Source organism: Chiroxiphia lanceolata, chromosome 3 (assembly GCF_009829145.1).
Source record: "Chiroxiphia lanceolata isolate bChiLan1 chromosome 3, bChiLan1.pri, whole genome shotgun sequence".
Classification (NCBI taxonomy): domain Eukaryota; kingdom Metazoa; phylum Chordata; class Aves; order Passeriformes; family Pipridae; genus Chiroxiphia; species Chiroxiphia lanceolata.
In genome coordinates, this window is record NC_045639.1 from 115,400,897 (window position 1) to 115,423,864 (window position 22,968).

Below are 22,968 nucleotides of genomic sequence, written 5' to 3' on the forward strand. Positions count from 1 at the left end.
ACCACTGCAGCATCTACAGCACTGTGATGGACAGGGGGGTGTTTGTTACACAAACAATGTTTCTCATTCCCAACCTTTGCCTTTTGCCGCAACGCTGTTTCAAGTGAGACGGGAACGGTTTTTACAGCTCAGCTTTGGCACGAAGGCACTTTAAAAGTGAGGGTAACAGACCTACAGCTGTTCCAGGGGCAGCCCTGAGTGGTTACATCGACTTCACATCAGGTTATATTTGCACAGAGTCACCTCAGGCTGGGTACAGGGCCAGAATGTTTGATCAGACCCCTGTGCAGCTTAGGAATCTCGCTGATTTTATAGTAAATTATGCCATCACAGGAAATCTGTATTTAAGTAAAAGTATTTCCAAAGATCAGATATATTCTGCAGCCCTGTTTGTCTCATTATCCATGAAAGACTCAAATGCAGCTTTGAGCTCTGCTCTTGATTAATTCCCAGCCCACCAGGGAAAAGGAACCATGTAACCTGCTCTGGAGGACCAAACCAGCGCCAAGCAACCAAAGTTCCAAGGAACTGATCAATAAATAAGGCCAATCCATGCAGTGAGGCTCCAGGAAGAAGCTCAACTCTCCCTTGAGGGATTCTGCCAGCCCAGAGCCACACAGGTGGAATGTAGTACAATGTCCCACCAAGGAAATCTGGAGCTCTTGTCACCAGCAGCCCTGGGTGGGACTCAGGACTCTATTCTGCTTTCAAAGGTTCTTTCAGCCCTGGATGTGCTGCACACTTTTTCTGTCTCATCAGGCTGGGATTTACATGGAATCATGGAATGGTTTGGGTTGGAAGGGACCTTAAAGCTCATTTCATCCCACTCCCTGCCAGAGGCAGGGACACCTTCCATTATCTCAGGTGGTTCCAAGTCCAGCCTGGCTTTGGACACTTCCAGAGATCCAGGGGCAGCCACAGCTTCTCTGGGCAACCCATGCCAGGGCCTCCCCACCCTCACAGCCAACAATTCCTTCCCAATATCCCATCTCTCCCTGCCCTCTGGCAGTGGGAAGCCACTCCCTGTGTCCTGTCCCTCCAGTCCTTGTCCCAAGTCCTTCTCCAGCTCTCCTGGAGCCCCTTTAGGCTCTGGAAGGGGCTCTCAGGTCTCCCTGAAGCCTTCTCTTCTCCCGGTGAACCCCCCCCAGCTCTCCCAGCCTGGGTCCAGAGCAGAGGGGCTGCAGTCCCCAGAGCATCTCCGGAGCCACCTCTGGACTTGCTCCAGCAGCTCCACGTCCTTGTGCTGTTGGATTTTCACCAATAACCTTCCGGCTCCAGGTGCTTTGATCATGGATCATGCCGGCACCTGTGCTGCTGTTGTGCTGCTCCTGGGAGTCAGAGGTGCCTGGACACACTTCAGTCACAAGGAGGGGCCCCCAAATCTGCCCCCATTCCCTTCTCTTCCCCCCAAAGCTCTGTGCTTTGGGACCTGATCACAGGACAACTCCAGTGTTACTGAAACATATTTCAGCACTGCTCTGAGATCTGAGAGAATTGGATATTCACCATCAAAAGGCGCTTTTTTTCCCCCATAAGGAAATCAGATCCACAGCTCTGCAGGTTCTTTTGACATTGGCTTGTCTTTTTTCCAACCCCACGTCCCCACCTGCCTTTTCCCTTGGCCAGCACATCCCACGTCTCAGCCTCTGGTCCCCAAGTTCTTGTGCCCTTTTCCACGGCAGATCTTAGGATTTGTCGCTGCCCGATGAAGGCCAGGTAAGTTTTCCACCATTCCTGCACCAAACCATCCATGTAGATGAATACAACATGGATTAAACACCAAGCCTGGAGACGGACTCAGCAACAAGCACAGGAGTGGGATGGATGCCTGGAGGCTGTGCAGGATTAACCTCTCCCTGTGAGAGATCCCGGCTGACTTGGGCTCTTTAAAAAACTGGGATTTAGAAAAATGGGAAGAAAGTAGACATGATCACACCTTGGGAAAGGACCCAGCAGAAGCTCTCTGTGCTCCAGCCATTCCCTGGCACTTGGCCACGAGCACAGTGTTACCATCCAACATCCCCAAGCGGACACAGGACAATTCCCTCCCCTGGAACCGAACGTTCCCCACGGCACATCCCCCAGAGCACACGGACCCCTCAAAGGCAACAACAACTCGTATGTCCAAGTCCCCAAAAAGCCAGTGGGGCTCCAACACAGCAGATGAGAGCAAGGTACAAAAAGCCATTATCCTCCATCAACAGAAACATCTTTTTTCTTCACAAATAACACCCATCAGCGACTCCAAGGAGAACAATCCGCGCTCCGAAGGAGGACGCGGTTTTCCGGCGGACACAATGCAGAGATTCCGTGGAATTCAGACCTTCAACGGGACTAATGTGAAAGATTATTTCCCAATTATCCAAGCAATTTTCTCTCCTCATTGTCCCCAGACTAGAAGGGTTTTTAAATGCGAGCAGAAGGATTTATTCATCCCAATAATAATAAAAGGAAATATTAAATCAATGAATCTCTTCGCACGCAGCATAAAGCTCACGTTGCTGTTAAGCCCAGTGGTGTCCTGTCACATAAACCACACGCAGTTTGCCTGCTTAAGTACCATCTCCCTCTTTTATTTTTCCTTTCCCTAATTTGTGAGGCATTATCCTTCCATTTGTCCTCTAAACACGGCCGGATTCAACCCACACAGTGTCAGTGGCTCTGTGTCTGTGCTTTAGTGGAGATTTATATTTAATATTGATTGTTAACAATGGCCAGGCAGGAAGTTATGCAGGGATGACAGAGAAGTCCTAAAATTAATACATAAATAATAACTTAAGGAGAATTAACCCCTTACAAACCAATGTGCAAGTGAGTAGCTGGGTGTGAAAATGAACGTTGGGTTTTGAAGGTGTCGCTTCTTCAGCTTGGCTGGGGAAAAAAATAACCAACCCAAACCTATGGAAAACTCAGATACAACCTTTGGAGCATAGAAGCTCTGGCAGCCACGCTGGCCTTGCCTTGTAATTCCTTCCCTGCCATCCCTTGTAATATAAAGTGAGAGATGAGTTCTGAGGTCGTCGCAGTCGACACGGATTCAGTGGGTCCCTCTTTTGTTTTGATAAAAAATTCATCTGGTGAAGTGCAGAAACAGTTACTACTTAGGTATTTATAAAGTGTCAACTGTCCTCACAGCGAGGAACTTCAGGAGCCTGAGGAAAGATTTCCAATGAGCAGGAATCCCTGGCTTTTAGCCTTGAGATTCACACTGGGCTCCACTCAAGCAATTCCCATTCCACGAGGGCCAAACATCCAGAACTTCTCATTTTTCTCCAGCACCCAGATGAGGTTCAGACACCTCCAACCATCCCACAGGACCGAAGCTGAGCTGATACACTACAGAAGAGCCACTTCAACACACAAACCCCACCAGGGAACAAGACCAGCACAGCTCCATCTGCCTTACCATGATTGGGACGCCGATGTCCGGCCACAGGAGATCCTCGGAGGGAAGCTTGGGAGAGTTCCACACCACCACCACCTTATTTAAGTAGGGGAGACCATTGAGCCTTTCCAGGGAGTTCATCAGCACCTCCTCCCGCTCGTAAGTCAACATCACCACCGTGAACTGCTCCCGGGGCACGTTGCCACCCAGAGCAGCCTGGAACTCCTTCCCAGAGCCACCCGCTCCTCCACCGATCGGCCGAAACCCAGTCCCGGACCCCAGAAACTTTGCTTCTGAGGGTAAAACAGGGTCAAAGGGAGTGTAGGGGAAGAGGTGGAAAGGCCCCGGAGCAGAGTTCCAATTCCTGTAGATGTCCGTGGCGGTGAGGGTGAAGTTGCGGAGATATTTGGGGGATGCATAGGGGGGTTCTGTCTCCACAGGCCCCAAGTCCAGGTCACCGTTGTCGGCCATGTTGGGGTCTGTACCAGCAGCTTTGCCAGAGCGGTGGGGGATCTCCACGGCGGGTTCTTCTCGGATGGGAGCGGCCGGGATTTGGATTCGAGTCCTTATGACGGCTAAGACCGTGCTGAAGACGTTGTCCGAGGTGGAGAAGTAGGTCTCCCACAGGAAGCGGCCCTGCCTCCTCATGGCAAGGAGATCGTTGTCAGAAATGCTTCTCAGAAGGAAGTGCACTTCTGTGATACGTGGCTTTGGTATGATTAAGGCTGCCTCGTTCCACCGGATCACGTCGTTGTAGGGAAGCTGGACCTGCTCTCCGAGAACCACCGGGATGGCTCCAACTTCCAGAGCCTCAAACAGTCTCATGGTGCACCCGGCGGAGATCACCAAACGGGTGTCCCCGGGGGTGATGATCAGTGCAAAAGTAGAAAGCTTCAGTAGCTCTAGTCTGTCGTCCCTTTCTCCACACAGAGCCCACTCAGTGGGCAGACTCGCCTTGGGCTGGTTCTTACACGTGAACTCCACCAGAACGAAGTCCAGCTTGCTGTCCTGGACGGCCTTCAGGGTGGTGATGATCCGGTCGTCGTAGTCAGCCGGGGCGTTGCCTTCGATCTCCTCCTCGAAAGAGCGAACCTCCTGCAGGCTTGACCTCAGAGACTCGATCTTCTCCCCCTGGAAACTGAACAGGTATTTACGCTTGACCGGCACCTGGGGCGGGATTTCCAGGAAGTTGGGTTCGGACATGGCGTGGACCAGGGGTGACACCACGATGTCGAAGCCCGGGCGATACTGTGCATCGTAGAAGGTGGACTGGGCGACCATGGCGCGCCCCGTGCTGATGTTGTAGAGGAAGTTCTGAGTCTCCGATTTCCTCGACAAGTTGATGATGAGATGGTTGTGTCCATCAGTCCTCCAATATGGCAAAGAGTGCAACTGTTGCTCTAGTTCAGTAGGTTTTGGCATTACGGGCTCTTGCATCTCCCCCGCTAAAACTATGTACACACAAGCAATATTTGCATTTTCAGTAACATAAACATTAGTTCTGACGGTCGCCTCAAAGGCTTGTTTAATTAAAGGGTCCAAGGAGCTACCAAAGGGGTAATCGTCACTGTTGTAGACATAGACTGGGAAGCCAGATGTCAAGGGGCAGCGTGAGTAGTCAAAGCAGTTGTGCAGCCTGCAGTTCCTGTTGGATTTTGGCAGGGGGAAGGTCACATCATCCTTGTCGGGCAGCAGCCGGATGGGCAGGGAGAGCTTGGGCTGGTTCTGCGCCATCAGCTCCTTGTAGGAGTGCTCAGTCTGGCTGATGACGTTCTTCAGCTGCAGCAGGTCCTGCTTGGCATTTTCAATGCTCTTCTTGCAGGCCTCGATCTTGAGGTTGAGCTTGGCGATCTCGCTGTTGAGCTCCTGCCGCTTGGCCTCCAGCTGGAGCAGCTCCTCGCTGACCGACTCGCGGATGCGGCACAGGTCCTGCACGTGCTTCACCTCGCACAGCTCGTTGCCGGTCCGGGGCCCAAAGATGCGCTTGCCGGCGTCGTCCGCGTCGTCGATGGTGGTCAGGTAGTAGTGAGCGATGAGGGGGAAGAAGACGAGGATGATGAAGAGGGTGAAGCTGAGCCAGGTGAGCCGGATCCGACTGGACCACCTCAACACCCAGGGCTGGCCTCCGTTCCCCACTCCCCCATTCCGCAACATCGTATATCCAGTCATGAGTTCCAGAGTCGCCGCGCGCCCAATCACGTCGGATCAGTAGCCATAACCAAAAGAGTTTGTATAGCGAGTCTCCTGGATAAAAATGTTATTGTGCCTGCTCAGTGAGAAGCCAGTGGAAGGGGAATTTCATCTTCTTGCCGTGCCAACGGCTCTTCCACGGTTGTTTTGCTGCAAGTGCGACTTTTGATCCCGCTGGAGTCGGTCATTGAGCTTCTCACCCACCCCCAGCCCACTCTTTCAGCGGGCAACCTTTGCCAGGAGCGTCACGGCGTTGTCATGGTGATCCAAAGTCCCGGTCGGCAGAAGAAAAACACAGTGGGACGGAGCCAAACTCTACCGCTGTTCCCGACATCCTGCATTACCGTCCCATGAATATGCACCACCCATTGCAGAGAAGGAGCCAGGAGGGACTCGTAGGAACATCAGTCTCTGTCATCGCTGCTGCGGGGATGATGCTCTGCCATTCCTGCAGGAGAACAATCACCTGGTCAGGCAATGCAAACAAAATGACCCAAAACATCATCACATTTAAAAGCAACTGCTCTGTCTCAAAAGAACAACCTTTGTATGTGGCCAACACCTCTGGGGTTAATACCCGAACACCTGAGGAGGTGATGGGATCCATCAGATGTGGCTTTCTCCAGGCATTCTGCCCTTCATTAGGGTCGCATCCTTCGCTGCCAGCCCACAACCACCCCAGCCCTGGACCTGGATCCCTGTTTCTGCCCCTGTCCTGCTGTGTTGCTCCACAGAAGCTGCTCAACACCTGCAAGGCCCCGTCTCCTCACGTAGGAAAGGGAGACATTAACACACACCTGCCGTCCCTGCCCGCCCTGCTGGGATCCCGGGACGCGGCAGCGCCGGGAATTTGTACTGCACAGCTGAGTGTAATCACCATTGTTCTGCTCCAGTGACTAGAGCTGATGAGGAATTTTTAGATGAAGTGTTTTGCTTTCATTTCCTGCTGGAAAATTTTGATTCATTGCAAGAGGAAGTTTAAAGGGAACGCTCCGGTTGTTGGTTGTGATTAACTCCACTGGCTGCGGATGAGGGGGTTCCTGGGCAACACTGGAAGAGTCCACACTGCACATCGAAGCAAAGGTGCTGAATTCAGCATCTGCTGGGTATCCTGTCACCCAGGTGGTATCAGCTTGGAAAACTCTGCTCTGGCACCGAGTGCCTACATAGCACAGGCATAAAAAATCAAGGACATGGCACAGGTCCCTGGAGAGGGAGTTTTCACAAGGGCATGTGGTGGGAACGGCCTTAAACTGAAGGAGATTAGGTTTAGATAAGATGTTAGGAAGGAATTGTTGGCTCTGAGGGTGGTGAGGCCCTGGTACAGGTTGCCCAGAGAAGCTGTGGCTGCCTCTGGATCCCTGGAAGTGTCCAAGGCCAGGTTGGATGGGGCTTGGAGCAACCTGGGATGGCAGAAGGTGTCAGGGCTGGAATGAGCTGGTCTTTAAGGTCCCTTCCCACACTGGATCCATGAGGACACTTGGAAAAGAGAAGGCTCCAGGGAGACCTTGGAGCTCCTTCCAGAGCCTAAAGGGGCTCCAAGAGAGCTGGAGAGGGACCTTGAACAAGGACCTGGAGGAACAGGACACAGAGGAATGGCTTCCCACTGCCAGAGGGCAGGGTTAGATGGGATACTGGGAAGGAATTGTTTGGCTGTGAGGGTAGGGAGGCGCAGGTTGCCCAGAGAAGCCGTGGCTGCCCCTGGATCCCTGGAAATGTCCAAGACCAGGCTGGACAGGGTTTGGAGCAACCTGGGATAGTGGAAGGTGTCCCTGCCCATGGCAGGGGGTGGAATAGGATAACCTTTAAGGTCCCTTCCCACCCAAACCATTGATTCTCTGGAATCCAGCTCCGAGTTCTAGCTCTGGGCCAACAGATTCAAATCTAGGCCACATCAATCTGCTGCCACTAGAAACTCTCCCTTCCCTTTTACTGGCATCCTCCAAGGCACTGAAGTTTCTGGGATATTCTTCCACACACTGGACTTGCCACGTCACTGACGGATTCAGTGCTGGGCTCCTGTACGGCCTCAAGAGGAGCTTTTTCATTTCTACTTCAATTTTTAATTAGAGGAAAGTCATCCATGCCGGTGACGGTCATTTCTCACTAAATCTATTTAATGCCCCTCTCAGCTCCTCATCAAGAATTAGCAGAAAGGAAGCAAATCTCAGCTGAAAGATCTGGAAACGGGCCAAAGAAAAAAAAAAGTTCACTTTAAAGGAGCAGGGAGAAGTCAGGAGGAATTTTCAGCGCGGTGCTCGAGTGTCGGGGAAAATACATGGAAAATTTGATTTTAACCAGGAAAAATCATTGTGGAAGGGAGAATATGTGGAGTAATAAAGCACAATTCTGAGGGCTATTGCTACATGGCCATTTGTTGGCAGTAATTTAACGCCCCGTGATTAAATGGGATTTCCACCCCCCACCAACGTGACCCAAAATTGAGCAGCACAGCAGAATGGACGCTTCAAACTGAGGCAGATTTGAAAATCGTGGCATTAGCAAACAGCACTGGTGTAAATCTTGGAAAGCTGGGAGGATAAAGAGGCTAAAAAGTCAGCAAAAGGCTAAATCAGCTTTCTTGGATCTTGGCAGGGCTTGGAGGAGGCTCTGGCCTCATCCCTCCGGGACCGCTGGTCCACGGCAGCAGGGTTTGAGCAGGAGCCACTGCACAACCCAGGCAACTGAAGGCAAAAATAATAATAATACTAATTAAAAAAGGCTTTTAAAGTCTATTTCCCTTTCTTCCCCCCCCCTTTTTAAGCTCTCTGCAGCAAGTGGAGCTCGTGCTGTGTGTCTGTGTGTGCCAGTTGGGCATTCTCTGCTATTTCCACCTGCTCTCCCGGGGGCTGCAAAGATCCTGGAATTGCCACCAGTTTTCTGCAAACAGCTGGCCAGGAGATGAGCTGCCCTATTAGTGCTTTTCCTGAGGGAAATGCCAGAGTACACACTCATTTGATCTAAAAATCAGCTTAACTTCAAGGCACACGTGGGGAAAACAAGCCCTGATGGTTATTTTTTGTTTGGGGGTGCCATGGGATAAGTGGGGCCAAACCCTGCAGGGTGTTGAGACGACATAGAAATAAGGGAATCATAAATGTGGCCAAAAAAAGAATGACACATGGAGATGTTGCTGTGGGCTGGTCAGAGAGAGCTGCAGTTCCACAGGCAGTAAAGGAAGCCCCAAAAGGTGAGACTGTATCTAAATTTTATTCCTTTGTGGCCACTTTGGCCATTTATAAGCCATAAACAGTAATGAAATGGTAAACTGGACTCCCTAAAATGGCAACTGGGGTCCTTGGAAAGCTAAATCTATCACCCCACACAGGACCCTCAGCAGCTGCTCTGCCACCCAACCCTTCCAGTGGCTCCCCTGATCCTTCCCTTCCTCGACACAGAACAAACTTTATCCTCCTGGCCTAAAAATGCAGGTTGTGAATTAAAAACATCCTTGTGCTCTTGGAAAACACCACATGGGAAAGACCAGAAGAGGCTGAGTAGGGATTTAAAATGCACCACGTGTGGCTTGGGATCGGTTAAAAGTATTGACTGTCACTATGAAATATGTGCTGGTGATAAAATGAGCGCTTTAGACAGACTCTTGGACTCTTCTTCATTATTAAGACTTTATTTCTCATCAACTCAACAGAGCCTGAGCTTGAAACACGTTGTCATTAGGACTTCAAAAGAAAAAAAGGCGAAGTAAAAAAAACACAGTTCATGGTTTTACCAAGAGAGGCTTCGGTGTTGTGTTTAACAGCAACAAGCAGCACCAGGAAAAAAGGCTGCTGATTTCTGTCATTCCCAAAAAGAAATCTGGGAGGAGGAGAAACAGGTTGGTTGCTGGGTTTTGCCAAGTACCATTTAGTTCTTTAATCCAGCCCAACACTGAAAACTCTTGTTGATGTTATAGCACGATTTCACTGCCTGATGGAGCTAATTACACACACCAAAAAAAAAGGCAAGAAGAGCTCTTAGAAAATCAGGAGATCAATAATTACCAGAGACTCTTCCCAAATGTCAACCCGAGTGACTTCTGAGGCACAACAGGTTTGCTCTCCGCAGTTCCTTCTCCCAGGGAACGGGGCTGTGAAACTGAACTGCTGTTCCAGCACGTTGTCAAAGCTCAGGCTGCATTCCCAGCTTTCCCCAGCTCCACAGCAGGTGAAGTTATGGGAATACCCGAGGTTGTCCCTCATTTTGCATTTCTAGAATGTGCCAGGCTGGTCTGATCTGTGGGTGCTTGTGGAGTCATTTCTCTGAAAATGTTCCAAGTCCTCCTGCAAACACCCGAGCAACAACTATTCCTCCCTGCTTGCACCTCCATTTATCCATCTCCCGATAAAATTAGGGAAATGCTGTTCCTTCCTCAGCACATTTGTGAGCAGAGCCTGGAAAATTCAAACTTGTGATCTTTAAGGGCTTAGCAGAGCAATCCATAACCACCAGGCACAACACGGAGCACAGACTGCACTGTGGGGAGGAAAATCCACAGGGATCCTGCATCTGCTAAATTAGAGCTCCCAAGCTCTTGTCTGCACACATCCATACCCATCCTTACTCCCTTTCCTTATGAAATGATGGCTCTGCAGTGCTACTGCTGCTGTGTCACCCTCCAAAAGTCCTGCTTTGACGGCCTCTTCCGTGGAGAATGAACCCACCTGTGTCCCGCCGGCTCCCTCCTGACAAACGGAGAAGGACGTCAGGGAGTGTGTCAGTGGCTCCTGTGCTTTATCTCTGCAGGCTTGGATAGACAGTTTCTACTGCCAAGTCTCTCTCACCAGCACTAGAAATGAAATCAAAGAGAGAAAATAAAAATACAGGATATTCCCCCCCCTTTTCAGAACAGGTGTAAATGGAAAAGAAACGAGCAGCAAACAGCCCTTCAGCAACGATAACTTTCTGATTCCTAAAGCTCTCAAAGGAAAGGATTACACCCCAAATCTCCAACTGCTTTGGGAACAGGAGCAGTTGAACAAGGAGAATAAATCTATTAGGTGTGTGCTTTAAGGTACATTTGAGAGCAGCTCTTTGAAAGGAGCAGATGGAAAATTCGCTCCGAAACGCTCCGCATGCAGCAGCCTCGGGATCATCACAAGGGATTTGTACCTTCTCCAGAGCTCAGGGGCCCAAAGAAATTCTCCCAGGTTGAGATCAACACACTGGTATAAGGTCCTGTAATCTGTAAATTCCGGGGATAAACTGCATCCCCGGCTTTAGGGAGCTTTTATCGAAACCAAGGAACATTCACTGTGTTTGCAGCTCCACATGAAGCCAAACCTGCTTCCAGCTGTGCTGCCCATCCCCGTGGGCACGTGTGGGATAAAGGGGTCCTGGACAAACATCCAAGAGCCCCTTCCTGTGGTTGCTCTGGCACAGCCTCTCTCCACCAACCAGAGGAAATCACGGACTCTCCAGGCCTCCCTCTCCCTCTTTCCACAGCAAAGGTGAACTCAAACTGCTTCAAGGCAGACAAGTGAAGAACTGGCTCCCAGCTTTGTGTTCCCACCTGGGGCACAGGGACAGGATCCTGCTCCAGGAGATGCTCAGCACTGTGGTGAGAAGGTGCAGAAACCTCCCCCCCAGGTGCTCCCAGGTACCTGATGCTTTGCCCTGTCCTGCTGAGCTCAGTCGAGTGCTCCATAAACATTCCTTTATTCTCATGGAATCCTGAACACCACAGGGAAACCTTTCAGAGAGCAGGTAATGGAGAAACAACCTGCCCAAGGTCACCCTGGATTGGGATTCGCTCCACATCCAATCGTCCCATCCGCAAGATCATCCGTCTTCCCAGCCTGCCTTTTCCCAGCCTGTTCCCTCCTCCAGTGCCTTTCCGCTGTTTGCATAATGCATCCTGAAATCTACTTTACATACAGAGCTTTTAGTTCTTAAATTTATTATTTAGTGTTGTTTTCTGGTAATAAACCAGTCACAGTGTTTTATTTTTTTCCCCCCAGGCTGCACGCGAGCACTTCTCCGCTCAAAGGAACATCCAGCTTACGAGCAAATCCATCTGTGTCCCGCGGGATTGGGCGGCAGAGAATCCCGGATTCGAAGTTCACCCCTCTCCTCTCCAAATCTCGGAGCAAAGGACCACAGGGCAGAGCTTTTACACGCAGGCTGGGAAACCCATACAACCACACGGTGGCTGGCGTTGGGAGCGCTCACCACATTCCCAGTTCAGGTATTTTGGGATGCGGGAAGCAAACCGAGGATTCTCCATCGTGCAGCGGCGCAGGCTTTTAGACACTTCTAAAAGGAATAAGATTGGGTGTGGGAGGCTTTTACCTTGAACTAATTAATGAACAAGAGCAGTCTTGTGGTAAAACCACAGCGAAGAGCTGGGTGCTCCACGTCACACCAGAGAAACCTGGAGAGGTCAACTCCAGACAGGGCTGATTCCCCAAACGCTGACTCCATGAGACAGCTCAAGTCCTTGGAATTCTTTGTGGTTTCCAGGTTATTTTCCCCAAGGCAAAACCACAAACCTCTCTCACGTCCCTAAAACACCCTCAGTGCCGCTTCTGCAGTAGGAAATAACCCCGTGGCAGGTTCGGGTTCCTGCCCTCTGACAGAAGCTGCAGGTCGTAATTAAGCATAAATCTAAATTTTCTGCTGACCTGGAAAGGTTATAAGAAAAAGGAAATATTGCCTGAAGAGCACAGAAACACACAGGGTGTTTAACAGCATCTCACTCAGCAAGGAGGGTCCCTGTGGAGAATAATCCATCTATAGGGGTTTTATGGAAAGTTCGCCCATTTCCCACATGCAGGGAATGAACAAGTGCTGGAGAACGAACATCTCCATCAGGGGGCCTCTAACAAGCACGAAATCACATGGATGGTTTCTCATGGACCTCAGAGGCCAAGGAGGCAGGTCAGCAGTGAGTCCTGATGGGAAGTTTATATCCAAGGAAAGCCTAAAGAAACAGGGAAGCCCCAGTTGCTACATCTGAGCGAGGTGCAGTGACACTCCATTCATCAATGCCACGTGGCCAAATGAACCATGTTAAACAACTCCAAGTGTGCCTTCCCTCCCTGTAACAGCTCCTTCACCTGCTCCCCCGGGTGTATCCATGTTGCTGTGTGTCCAACATCAGCTTTTCCCTCCCCTCTGGGAAGTGTGGGATGGGCAGCCGCCCGTGGCCTCATTAACACCTGACAGTCACCTGCATTTCTGGGAGAAGCTTCATCACAGTAAATGGGGCTGTTCTGCCTCAGACAAGGCCAATGGATCACCCCAAATAACTAAATTACCTGATGTGCTGTAATCACCCGTATTTATACAGCAGGGAGGTTCTTATCCCACACAGTCCATTGCCAAGCAAGCTGGAAATTCAGATCACAGAATGGTTTGGATTGGAAGGAACCTTAAAGTCATCTCATTCCATCCCCTGCCACGGGTAGGGACACCTTCCACTAGCCCAGGTTGCTCCAAGCCCCGTCCAACGTGGCCCTGGACACTTCCAGGGATCCAGGGGCAGCCACAGCTTTTCTGGGCAACCTGTGCCAGGGCGTCCCCACCCTCACAGCCAACAATTCCTTCCCAATCTCCCATCTCTCCCTGCCCTCTGGCAGTGGGAAGCCATTCCCTGTGTCCTGTCCCTCCAGCCCTTGTCCCAAGTCCCTCTCCAGCTCTCCTGGAGCCCCTTTAGGCTCTGGAAGGAGCTCCAAGGTCTCCCTGGAGCCTTCTTTTCTCCAGGTGAACCCCCTCAGCTCTCCCAGCCTGGGTCCAGAGCTCCAGCCCTTGGAGAATCTCTGTGTATCTAAGATCTCCCTCCTGTTCCAGGCACCCACAGACACCCAGAACTGGCACAACATGAAGCATCTGTGCTGTAAAACTGCTGCTGGTCAAGGCCCCGTGTCAGAGAAAGCCCCCACCTGAAACCAAGAGGCACCACAGGTACAGACCTGTCAGGTAAGAGCTCTGCCAGCTCAGGCACTGCTAGGAAATAATGAAATAAAATATTACTGGATAACAAAAATGGATGTTTGGAAGAGATTCTTCCCTGTGAGGGTGGGGAGGCCCTGGCACAGGTTGCCCAGAGAAGCTGTGGCTGCCCCTGGATCCCTGGAAGTGTCCAAGGCCGGACTGGACGGGGCTTGGAGCAACCTGGGATAGTGGGAGTTGTCCCTGCCCGTGGCAGGGGGGTGGAACAAGATGGTCTTTAAGGTCCTTTCCAATCCAAACCATTCTGGGATTCTATGAAAAGCCAACAAAGGTCCTGCAGGACCCTCACAGTGCCCAGGTCAGGACGTGCCAGTGTGGACATGGACAAATACACCACCTCAAAACACACAGAGAGGACAAACCCCAGTGCCTGAGGTTTGTGGGAGTGTTTAATGAAGTCATTAAGCAGCAGAGGAGTGTATGATAGCAGATAAGCACCAGCAGAATCCATGGTAATTAAATTCCTACAAAGCGGCGCTGCCGCCCGGGTTTGGAACGCCGGATAATTTGACACACGCTGAGCGCTGTCTTGTCACCGGTGCCCAATGCTTTGCTTGCAGGATAGCAGAGAGAGAGAGACATAAAAAACAAAGCTCCTCTCAAGCTGAACGGCTGGGAAAGACTAATAACACCTAGCCCTTGGAAAAGGCAGGATGGGAGATGGCAAATTCCACTCAGCACCCGTGCCCGGCACAGAGAGCTCTCTGACAGGAATGGGGAGGTGGAAACATTCCGAAATCACTGCAGGGCAGATGTAGCAAAACCAGACCAGTTAGGAAGGGCAAAGTGACACTGTTCTGTTTATTGGAGGGCCTAGAGAGATGTCAGGGAAAGAGGGATCCCAGGAACTTGGCCAGAGTTGGAGGTGAAGGAAGGAATTAACCTTCCAGCTGCACAAGGTGGATTCAATCACCGAGCAAGATGAGATGGGCTTTGGAAAGCCACGGGTTATAAAAGTTAAGCTGAGGGTTAGACTGAGTCTACCTGGAAATAAATTGATCCATTTAAGACCTACTCACCAGATTTTTAATAATACACCATCAACCAAGGGAGCCCTCTCCTCCATTCCCAAACCTGTGCCTGACACCTCCACGACAGCCACTTTTGGGAAATGCTTCAGGATCCTTCCATGTCAGAGGTGACTCTGCCAGCTCTCAGGGCTGGGAACTCGGGGATATTAGGAATAGCATGGCAGGGCTATTTAGGGGCTGCAAACTTAATGAGCAAACACAGCACTTCTTTTGACCTCAAACATCACTTTTCAGGATAAAAGAGAGGTCTTAAAATAAAAAAAAGCAGGAACAAAACGCCCCGACCAGTGGCACTGCCGCATGGAGCCTCTTCCTCAGCATCCCAGAGCAGATGTGCTGCACTCAAAATGTCTTTGTCTATTAAAACTGTGTCAGCTTCAGAGCCTCCAAAACTCCCTGTGGCATAAACAGAATTCCTAATGAACAGCTGCAGGATCCAGGAGTGGCCGCGCAAAACGCAGCTGCTGAGATCGTTTCCTCTGCCCCTCTCTCACCACCTTTCTCCTCTGCTGCCCAAATCCCACTTTCCCCACTTTGGGTCTCTCCCATCCTCCCTCTCCCACAGCTCTGCTGTTTCACTGTGTCTCCTGCACCCTCCCCACACACCTCCTGGTCCAACAGAGCCCTGGACCGCTCTCGTGCCACTCCGGTCTCTGCCAGAGTTTGTTCCCTGCTCATGCCAAGGAATTGCAGAAGGGAGACATCAAGGAATAAAACATTATCTTCTAATTCCAGAGAACAAGAGCAATCCTCAGGGAAGGATTCAGCCTGAGTAAATTGACACCCTCCAATAGATCTTCCAGCTCCAGTGCCGCCTTCCAGGCCAAGGCACCGACACACAACTCCTTGTGCGAGTTGGGTTGGTATTTTTTAAATCCTCTGCCTTTGAAACCCAAAACCAAGTCAAGCCTGGTCCAAAGGCGCTTCCCAGCTGCTTTCCTGAGACTAATGGCGTCCTCTGAGCTAGCTGGAGAAACAGTTGGAGTGATTAATTGGTCAGAAAAATGTCACCTGCTGGGTCTACGCACCCCCCCCAAGTTCTGCTGGGAACAGCAGCACAAAGGAAGCCTGAATTCCTACTGTTTGATGCCTTCGGTCTTCAGCGCCCCATAAAGAGTCTCAGTTCCCTATTTTCAGACCATTTATAGGGAGTTAATGCTTTGGTGAGCTCTATCCCTCTAATTTGAGTGCAAACAGCTGATGGATTCGATGGTTATTGGAAGACTAACGGATAAGCCCAGATGCCAAAGCCCTGCTTTATTAGGACACTCTGACAACATTAAAGAGCATCTACTGCCAAGCAACAGTGTCTTTTTAAAGAAATCTTTATGGAGTGGTGTCAAACACACAAGCCAGCTCAATACCTTGGGGCTTTGAGACAATCTGCCTCAATACAACCATCTGAAGTCCAAATGCTTCAGCCACGAGTGGCCACACTGGTGCTATTCCTGAGCAGCTAAAGCAGGCAGGTTTCTGCAAAGTTAATGGATTAACAGCTTCCCTGGACTGGCAGCAGGATGTGCAGGACAGAGCTGGTTGTAGCTTTCAACAGCTCACATCACTAATGCACTTTCACGGCCAGGAGGGAAAATTCCCAGAGAAACCAGGTGCTGTGGATATCGTGGATACACTCTGCACTCCAGAGATTGTCCAGTAATCCTCAGCACTCAGTCCCACCTGCCTGCTCACAAGAGGAGGTGGAGGGAATCCAAATGTTAGCAGAAGGGACACGTTTGGGAAGGCTGGAGCTAAAAACACTCTAGGCAGGAATCTCCCACACACAGCAGCTATTTTTGTGGGGAAGAGGGGCCAAGTGTCCTCAGAGAGGCTCAAAGACAGGCAGTGGGACACTCTGCCAGCACAAGGCTCCTGCAGATGGAGCAACTGTTTCCAATCCGTCTCCCAGCCATCATCCCGAAGATCAGACTGGTTCCAGCCCATGCCAGCTGCAGGGATCACATGGAGACAGTAGATGCTGAGAGTTCCTAATGGATGAGGAAGCCACAAACGCCTCTTCTGGCCACTCACATCGGCCACCACGGACAGAAGAGCAAGGCCCAGCATCTCCTGCTGTGCCACCTCATAAGTGGCTCTGATCCCACAAAAACAGCCCGAGGGGCAGCACAGCTCTCTCCCTTTCAGAGGCTGGCGAGTGTGTGAGCCAACTATCGCCAGAGCAAACACCTGATGCCCAGCCGGGAAAAGAGGGGGGGCACATTCCCAGAGGCTGGAAAAGCTGTGCTGGGGAGCACAGGGCTCCAAAGGGCTCAGTGACACAGCCACCAGCTCCACGCAGAGACACGAAGGCACCGGCCCGGAACCGAGTCAATTAAGACAGGCACAAAATTCACAACTCAATTTGACCACTGCATAGAATCCAATAAAAATAATAAGAAAGCACCAGGATGGCTATATCAGATCAACCCAATGATCCGTTCACCCCCAGACCCTCGCTCCTGAGTGCTCCTTTCCAGCTGCTTTGGTGCAAAATAATCATAAATCACAGGCACGGAGCAGCTTATTGGGAACAATTTCCCCTGAATCACTGGTGAACAGGAGCTGGATGAGCCCTTGAAGAACAGAAGCTGTCCACCAAAATACTGGTTTTTTTTAAGCAATCAATCACAGACATTCTCAACTGTACAAAGTCTGAATTGTTAATAAAAAAAAAGGGGGAGGGGGGAATAACAGAAGGAAAGCCACATCCAGCACTTGGTTTCACAGCTTCCTGCAGCAGCAAATTCCACAGGTGAGCTCTGCAAGTTGCCCAGAGAAGTTGTGGATGCCCCATCCCTGGAAGTGTCCAAGGCCAGGTTGGATGGAGCAACCAGGGCTAGTGGAAGGTGTCCCTGCCCATGGCAGGGGGTGGAACAGGATGAGCTTTAAGATCCATTCCCACCCAAACCATTTAATGGTTTTATGTTTCTAAGTGATTTTTTTTCCCAGCTACAAATCCAAACCCTCCTAATTCCACACCTTTACAGTGGTGGGTACAACAGGATTCACACCCAACTCGCCACAGAGACCCAGAGAAACAACATTCCAAGAGCCACCTTCCCTTCCCTGAGCTGCCTGACACTCCCCCCCTGGTGCAGGCTCCTCTCTGCACCAGGCACTATAAATCTTCCCAATCCTGGCAACCAGCAGTGCTGGCAGGGAAGCAGAAATACCAGGATCCCACTGCCAAGGGATAATTTCAGCACAAATCTGCACTCCTGCTATTGTCTCCCCCTTCCTGATGGACATCCTGGCTCTTCCTTTGTGGAGCAGCCCTCCCTCCCTTTTATCCAACCTCCTCTCCAACATCTTTGTTCCCTTTCCATTCCACTCATTTCCCAAATTTGTGCCTAGTTTCTTTTTTTTTTTTTTTTAATTGCTCTCAATATGTCACTCTACATTAGTCAACAGCAGAGTTATTTAAACGTGTCAATGCTGTTGCTTAGCAGATCTGACTGTGCTTTGCCATCCCAGCCTCCTTCAGAACCACGTGTCCCCCTCCCCAGAGCTCCCCAGCATGTTTGGATCACCGGGAAGTTTGAGGAAAATACAAGTAAGTCTGACTCTAAAGGCAGCCCACTGGGAAGCTTCAGTAGAGATTCTTAAAAACCAAAAAAACCCACCTCCAAAACCAACCTAGAAGAGGAATTCTGTCAAAAAACCCCACCTGACTTTACTTCTCAGCTAGGAAGCAGCATCAGGTGCTGGTTTTCTTCCATTTCCTACCTTGTATCCGTGAGTTTCAACAGGAGCCCATCAAGTAAATGACCATCGAGAGCTTTGGAAAGAGTCCTAACAAGGAGCCAGTATCAGCTTTCCCCAGCATAAGCTAATTTTAGGAAATGGCCTTTAACTGCTCTATAAAAGGCTGGGAGCACCCAGGTGAGAGCATGTTGTGACCTTTGAAATTAGACTTTGCTGAGAGAGAGGGAAGATAATGTGCAGCTAAATCACACTCCCAGTGTTTTCTGCTCGGGCTTTTTGAGGCTTGGTCACCGCTCCAACTCACAGCCAAGGAACAGGAGGGCCTAATGGTTCCAGGCAGCATCAGCTCCACACACAAACCGTGGCACAGCTGTCCCAAAATGCTTAGGGAATCACGGAATCCCAGCACCATTCAGGTTGGAAAAGCCCTCTAAGATCATGGAGTCCAACCGTCACCCCGGCACTGCCAGTCCCACCACTGAAACACGCCCCCAAATGACAGAATTCTTTACGAGAAAGACTAAGTAAAAGCAAGAAATATCATCCTTCTGCAATCCACAGGAACAGAACGATCCCAAGGAAACTCCCAGGAGCACACCCAACCTGCTGTGTGGTCACAGATGCCAAGTTTTCTGCATGTTCACCCTGAGCCATGTGTTTGTGTCCATGGGTTTGTCTCCACTCGGGGCGTATTTCACATGTTGCCCCTCAGCCAACCTCACCTTCTGCCCCAAAATCTCCAGCTCAACCACCACCCTGCATCCCTCTGAGCCAGGCTGGTTTGGAATCACACAATCACAGACCGGTTTGGGTTGGAAGGGACCTTAAAGATCACCCTGTTCCAACCCCCTGCCGTGGGCAAGGGGTGCCACTCAACAGATCACGTTGCTCAGGGTCCCATCCAACCCAGCCTAGGGGGGCAATTAAATCCCAGAAACTGATGCCATCAATCTCCAGCAGCTGCTAATTCCCGACTTGGATCGCAAGTCACACCCGGGAAAGCAGGTTCACAACCCTGGGAACTGATACCACAACCTGAGTCAGCCCAACCGAGGACAAAACTTGCAGCAGGACCTGTCAGAAGGGCTGCTGATGGCTTTCCAAAAATAACCCCGCTCCCTTCCCGCGGTGCCTGATGCCCATTTACTTCCAGCCACCTAAAAATAGCCCTTCCCGTTGGGATCGATGAGGAGAGCTGACAGGAGCAGAAGGCTCTCATCACACCACACACACAAGACTAGGGGTGATAAAATACTTTGGAAGTGCAGTGCAGGGAACAATCCCACACTGGCCCCGAGACAGCCAGCTGGATGGGCCTAATGATTCTTCTCCAGCACCAGCTGTGATTGAATTTATTTCCATTTCGTGTGATTAAAGAGACGGATAAAAGGGAGAACAAAATGTCCAAGATTTCAAAAGGCACTAAAAATAAAATGGTTTGTTATGGGCTCGGCACCCCACCTTGACAGTTTTCTACATGACAGCCAAGCAGTGTTCAGCAACCCAAAAGGAAGGCACAGGTAATTTATAGGTGAGGAAAACAATGTTAAAATAGCGACTCAGTCACCAGGAAAACCAACAGCAGGAGCAAGTATGAAGGGCAGGCGCTCCTGACGCCCCTGCCCCCATTCCTGCCCTGAGATCCCTCTCTGCTCGTTCCTCAAGGAGCCAAGGTAATTGTTCCCATTGCCTGGCAAGTGGAAATCGATGCTGAGGAGTCCAACAGCTCCTCCTGAGATGTTCCAGCCCACTGAGTTGATCAAAGGGAACCGTTTTCCGGAGCCTGTTTGCACCTCGCCGGGAAAACGCGCTCCCTCAAAATCCAGACGTGCGAGTTGAGCAGCGGGAGGCCCGGAATTAATCCCTTTATTTAAACATTAACAACCTGAAGCGTCTCTGAGCAACTGTAAAGGCTTTATTAGCAAAGGCAGTGAAAGCCCTGGAGCAGCCAAGTCAAGAGGAAGCCAAGGTTACCTGCAGTCCAAGCGTTAACTCCGACAACATAAACCAGCTCTGGAGAAAATTTGTACCTCAGAGGTGGGCATAAAGAGGAAAGCAACACCTTGCTGCCAGCAGAAGTCTGTGGGCAGCCGTGGATGGAGTGAATCCTTCTTACCCAGGAAGGTGACTGGGAGCAGCACAGATGAACCTTGGGCAAATTGTCCCTCGTCGATTGTCTTCTGAACCCAAGTGACCTGCTTGGTTACCCTGACATCAGCAAGGTTCCTGATGTGGTCTCCTACGTGGATATCCACAGTAGGAAACAAGTGACTGGAACAGGAGCCCATGGAGCTGGTGGACCCTCCACCCCAGCAACAAGTCAAAGCTCAAAGCCTTGAGCCACCTCATCTTCCTTTGCCTTTACTCCAGGCAGGACACTGGATGAGAGACCTCCAGAGATCCCTTCCAACCTCACTTATTCTACAATGCAAAGAAATGCCAAAGAGAAGGTGAAAGCCTTTCCTGGAGGTATCTGACTGGCTAAAGCTGCAATGGATAATAAAAGCAACTCTTTGTAAGCTTTTCATTGACGGGATGACCTGGCAACTCCCAGCACACTGGGCTTCCTTCTCTCCAACATTTCCCCCTGGACAGAGGAATAAATCCGTACAATTAAGACACATGTACCACTTTCACACTAAAATTCAAGGTGTTTTAGTGGCATTGTAGGACTTTATCCTTGTAGGAGGTGATAAAACATTAAAAAGAGCAACACTGGGAGATTAAATGGGCTGGGCTGACACTAAAAGACATTTTAAGGGACATCCTTTTAAGGACTGCCCCGCTCAGCCACTACACAATCATTCCCCCAAATCCTTTTGTGTGCACATCCCACACTGGATCCTGTCTGGTTGTTGTAGTGGGAGAAAAAAGTATGGATCAGGTGCTGCCTGAATTCCAGGTGTCACCAGGTCTGGTTTTTTTTCTTTTTTTTTTTTTTTTTTTAGAAATGCCTTCTGCTGTTACTGGAAAGTGTAACTATTGAGTTTCACCAAAGTCAAAAGCTCCTCTCAGGTTCATTTCCCTTTCAGCTGCTCCAGCTGCTGCCTTGCCAAAATCCATAGAAGACAAAAATCCATAGTTCCTAGGATTCGCATTTTGAAACAGTTCCAAACGCAGAGCAAAGGTTTCACCTTCAGTGCAGCTGCCACAGCTTTCTCCCTGACTTTGCTGGTCCTGATCCAAATGGAAAATAAAAAAAAAACAACCCCAAAGCACAAGTCAGTGTTTTTGCTGACCAGGATTACCTGGCTTAGTATCAGCAAAACCTTCAAGGACACGGCACAACCACCCGAGTGGAAATCACCAGTGCTGGATGCAGCTCCCTTCAGTCCTCTAAGCCTCTGCTCCTCTGCTGGGCTGATAAACTCACTTTTAGGCTCTTCTCATAAAGCTGAAGGCCAGTAAGTGATTTGGTAATTAAATGTGTCACATAATTCGGCCTGATGCACAACTCAAGCCTACTCTGCTGAGCAGAGCAGGAGGCAAGGGGTGAGCAGCTGTTTTTGGGATGTGCTGTGGGATCATCAGGCCTCAGTGACAGATTCCTCAGAGCCACATTTTATGTTTTGTAGCCTCTCCAAGCCCTGCTGCAGGTTCCTGTAGCCCTCTGCAAACCCTGGTGTGTTTAGTGACCCACTCTGGTGCATCCCTTGGCTCTGGACAACTCGTCCTCCTTCAGCAGCTCAGAATTCGCCTCTTGCCCAGGGTGGTTTTGCAGACCAAGGGTGAGAAGTTGCCCTGATCAATTCTCAGCATCTGAAACGCTCCTGACTCTCTTCAGTCTGAAGAAACACAATGATCTGGTCCCCCAAAACCAGCTCTGATCTAAGGGAGGTCATTCTAACATCAACCAGTGGAGGGCAACCACACATGTTCACAACAGCCATCCTCCTCCTGCCTGATGCAGACAAAAAAGGCACTTTATTCCCATTTCCAACCACCACAAGAGCTGCTTTATCTTTCCCATTCTGCCTTATTTATGTCTATTCCCTTCCTTGTGACATTTAAAGAGCAGCCCCAAATAGAATCATAAATTGGTCTGGGTTGGAAGGGACCTTAAAGATCATCCAGTTCCACCCCCCTGCCATGGGCAGAGACACCTTCCACTAGCCCAGGTTGCTCCAAGCCCCATCCAACCTGGCCTTGGACACTTCCAGGTGATCCATGGTGCCTCTAATTCCCAGGATGCAGCAGTACATTCCCTCCTGATCCTTTCATATTATCTGGAGACAAAAGGCTAAAACAAGCCACTGTTTTGGGAGGTTTGATAAAACATGCCAAATCAAATAAGGCCTTAGCAAGAGGCAACCCAATATTTTCAGCTGAGAACTGTTTGAACAGTCACAGAGTTTCAGTACAGAGACAGGGTGAACATCAATACTTCTCAAGTCCAGCTCAAGCAGATCTTAAGCAAATAGGAAACAACACACTCCTTTTCCTTCTCCACCCTGGCAAGTTCAGACTGCCAGAGCCCAGCCCAGCGTGTCCCTGCTCCAGCCAATCCAGGGGGTGACAGAGTTGCTGGGAATGCTCTGGGTGAGCTCCATCAGCCGGAGGCAGAACCCCCCTTGTGTGTCCAGACAGGTCGTGTCGCTGACCCAAGGAGAATCCATCAGCTCCTAAGGAGAATTCATCAGTCACAGCCGGTAACTTGGCCACTGGGAGCAAGGAAATTGCTGGTGAACTGGCTGTAAACAGCAAAGGGAT

The 22,968-nt window shown here is 50.3% G+C and overlaps 1 protein-coding gene across 6 annotated transcripts in view; it reads right to left on the reverse strand.

Annotated features, from left to right (window-relative positions):
- EXTL3 (exostosin like glycosyltransferase 3) overlaps nucleotides 1-22,968 on the reverse strand; it is a 135,895-nt gene that overhangs the window by 23,371 nt on the left and 89,556 nt on the right. For all 6 annotated transcript variants that reach the window (XM_032684637.1, XM_032684640.1, XM_032684635.1 and 3 more), the window contains 2 exons: nucleotides 10,237-10,361; nucleotides 3,407-6,023 (listed from right to left, as the gene is read on the reverse strand). In XM_032684637.1, the coding sequence (XP_032540528.1) occupies nucleotides 3,407-5,554 (2,148 nt within the window). In that variant the 5' untranslated portion in view covers nucleotides 5,555-6,023; nucleotides 10,237-10,361. The remainder of the gene's footprint in view (nucleotides 1-3,406; nucleotides 6,024-10,236; nucleotides 10,362-22,968) is intronic.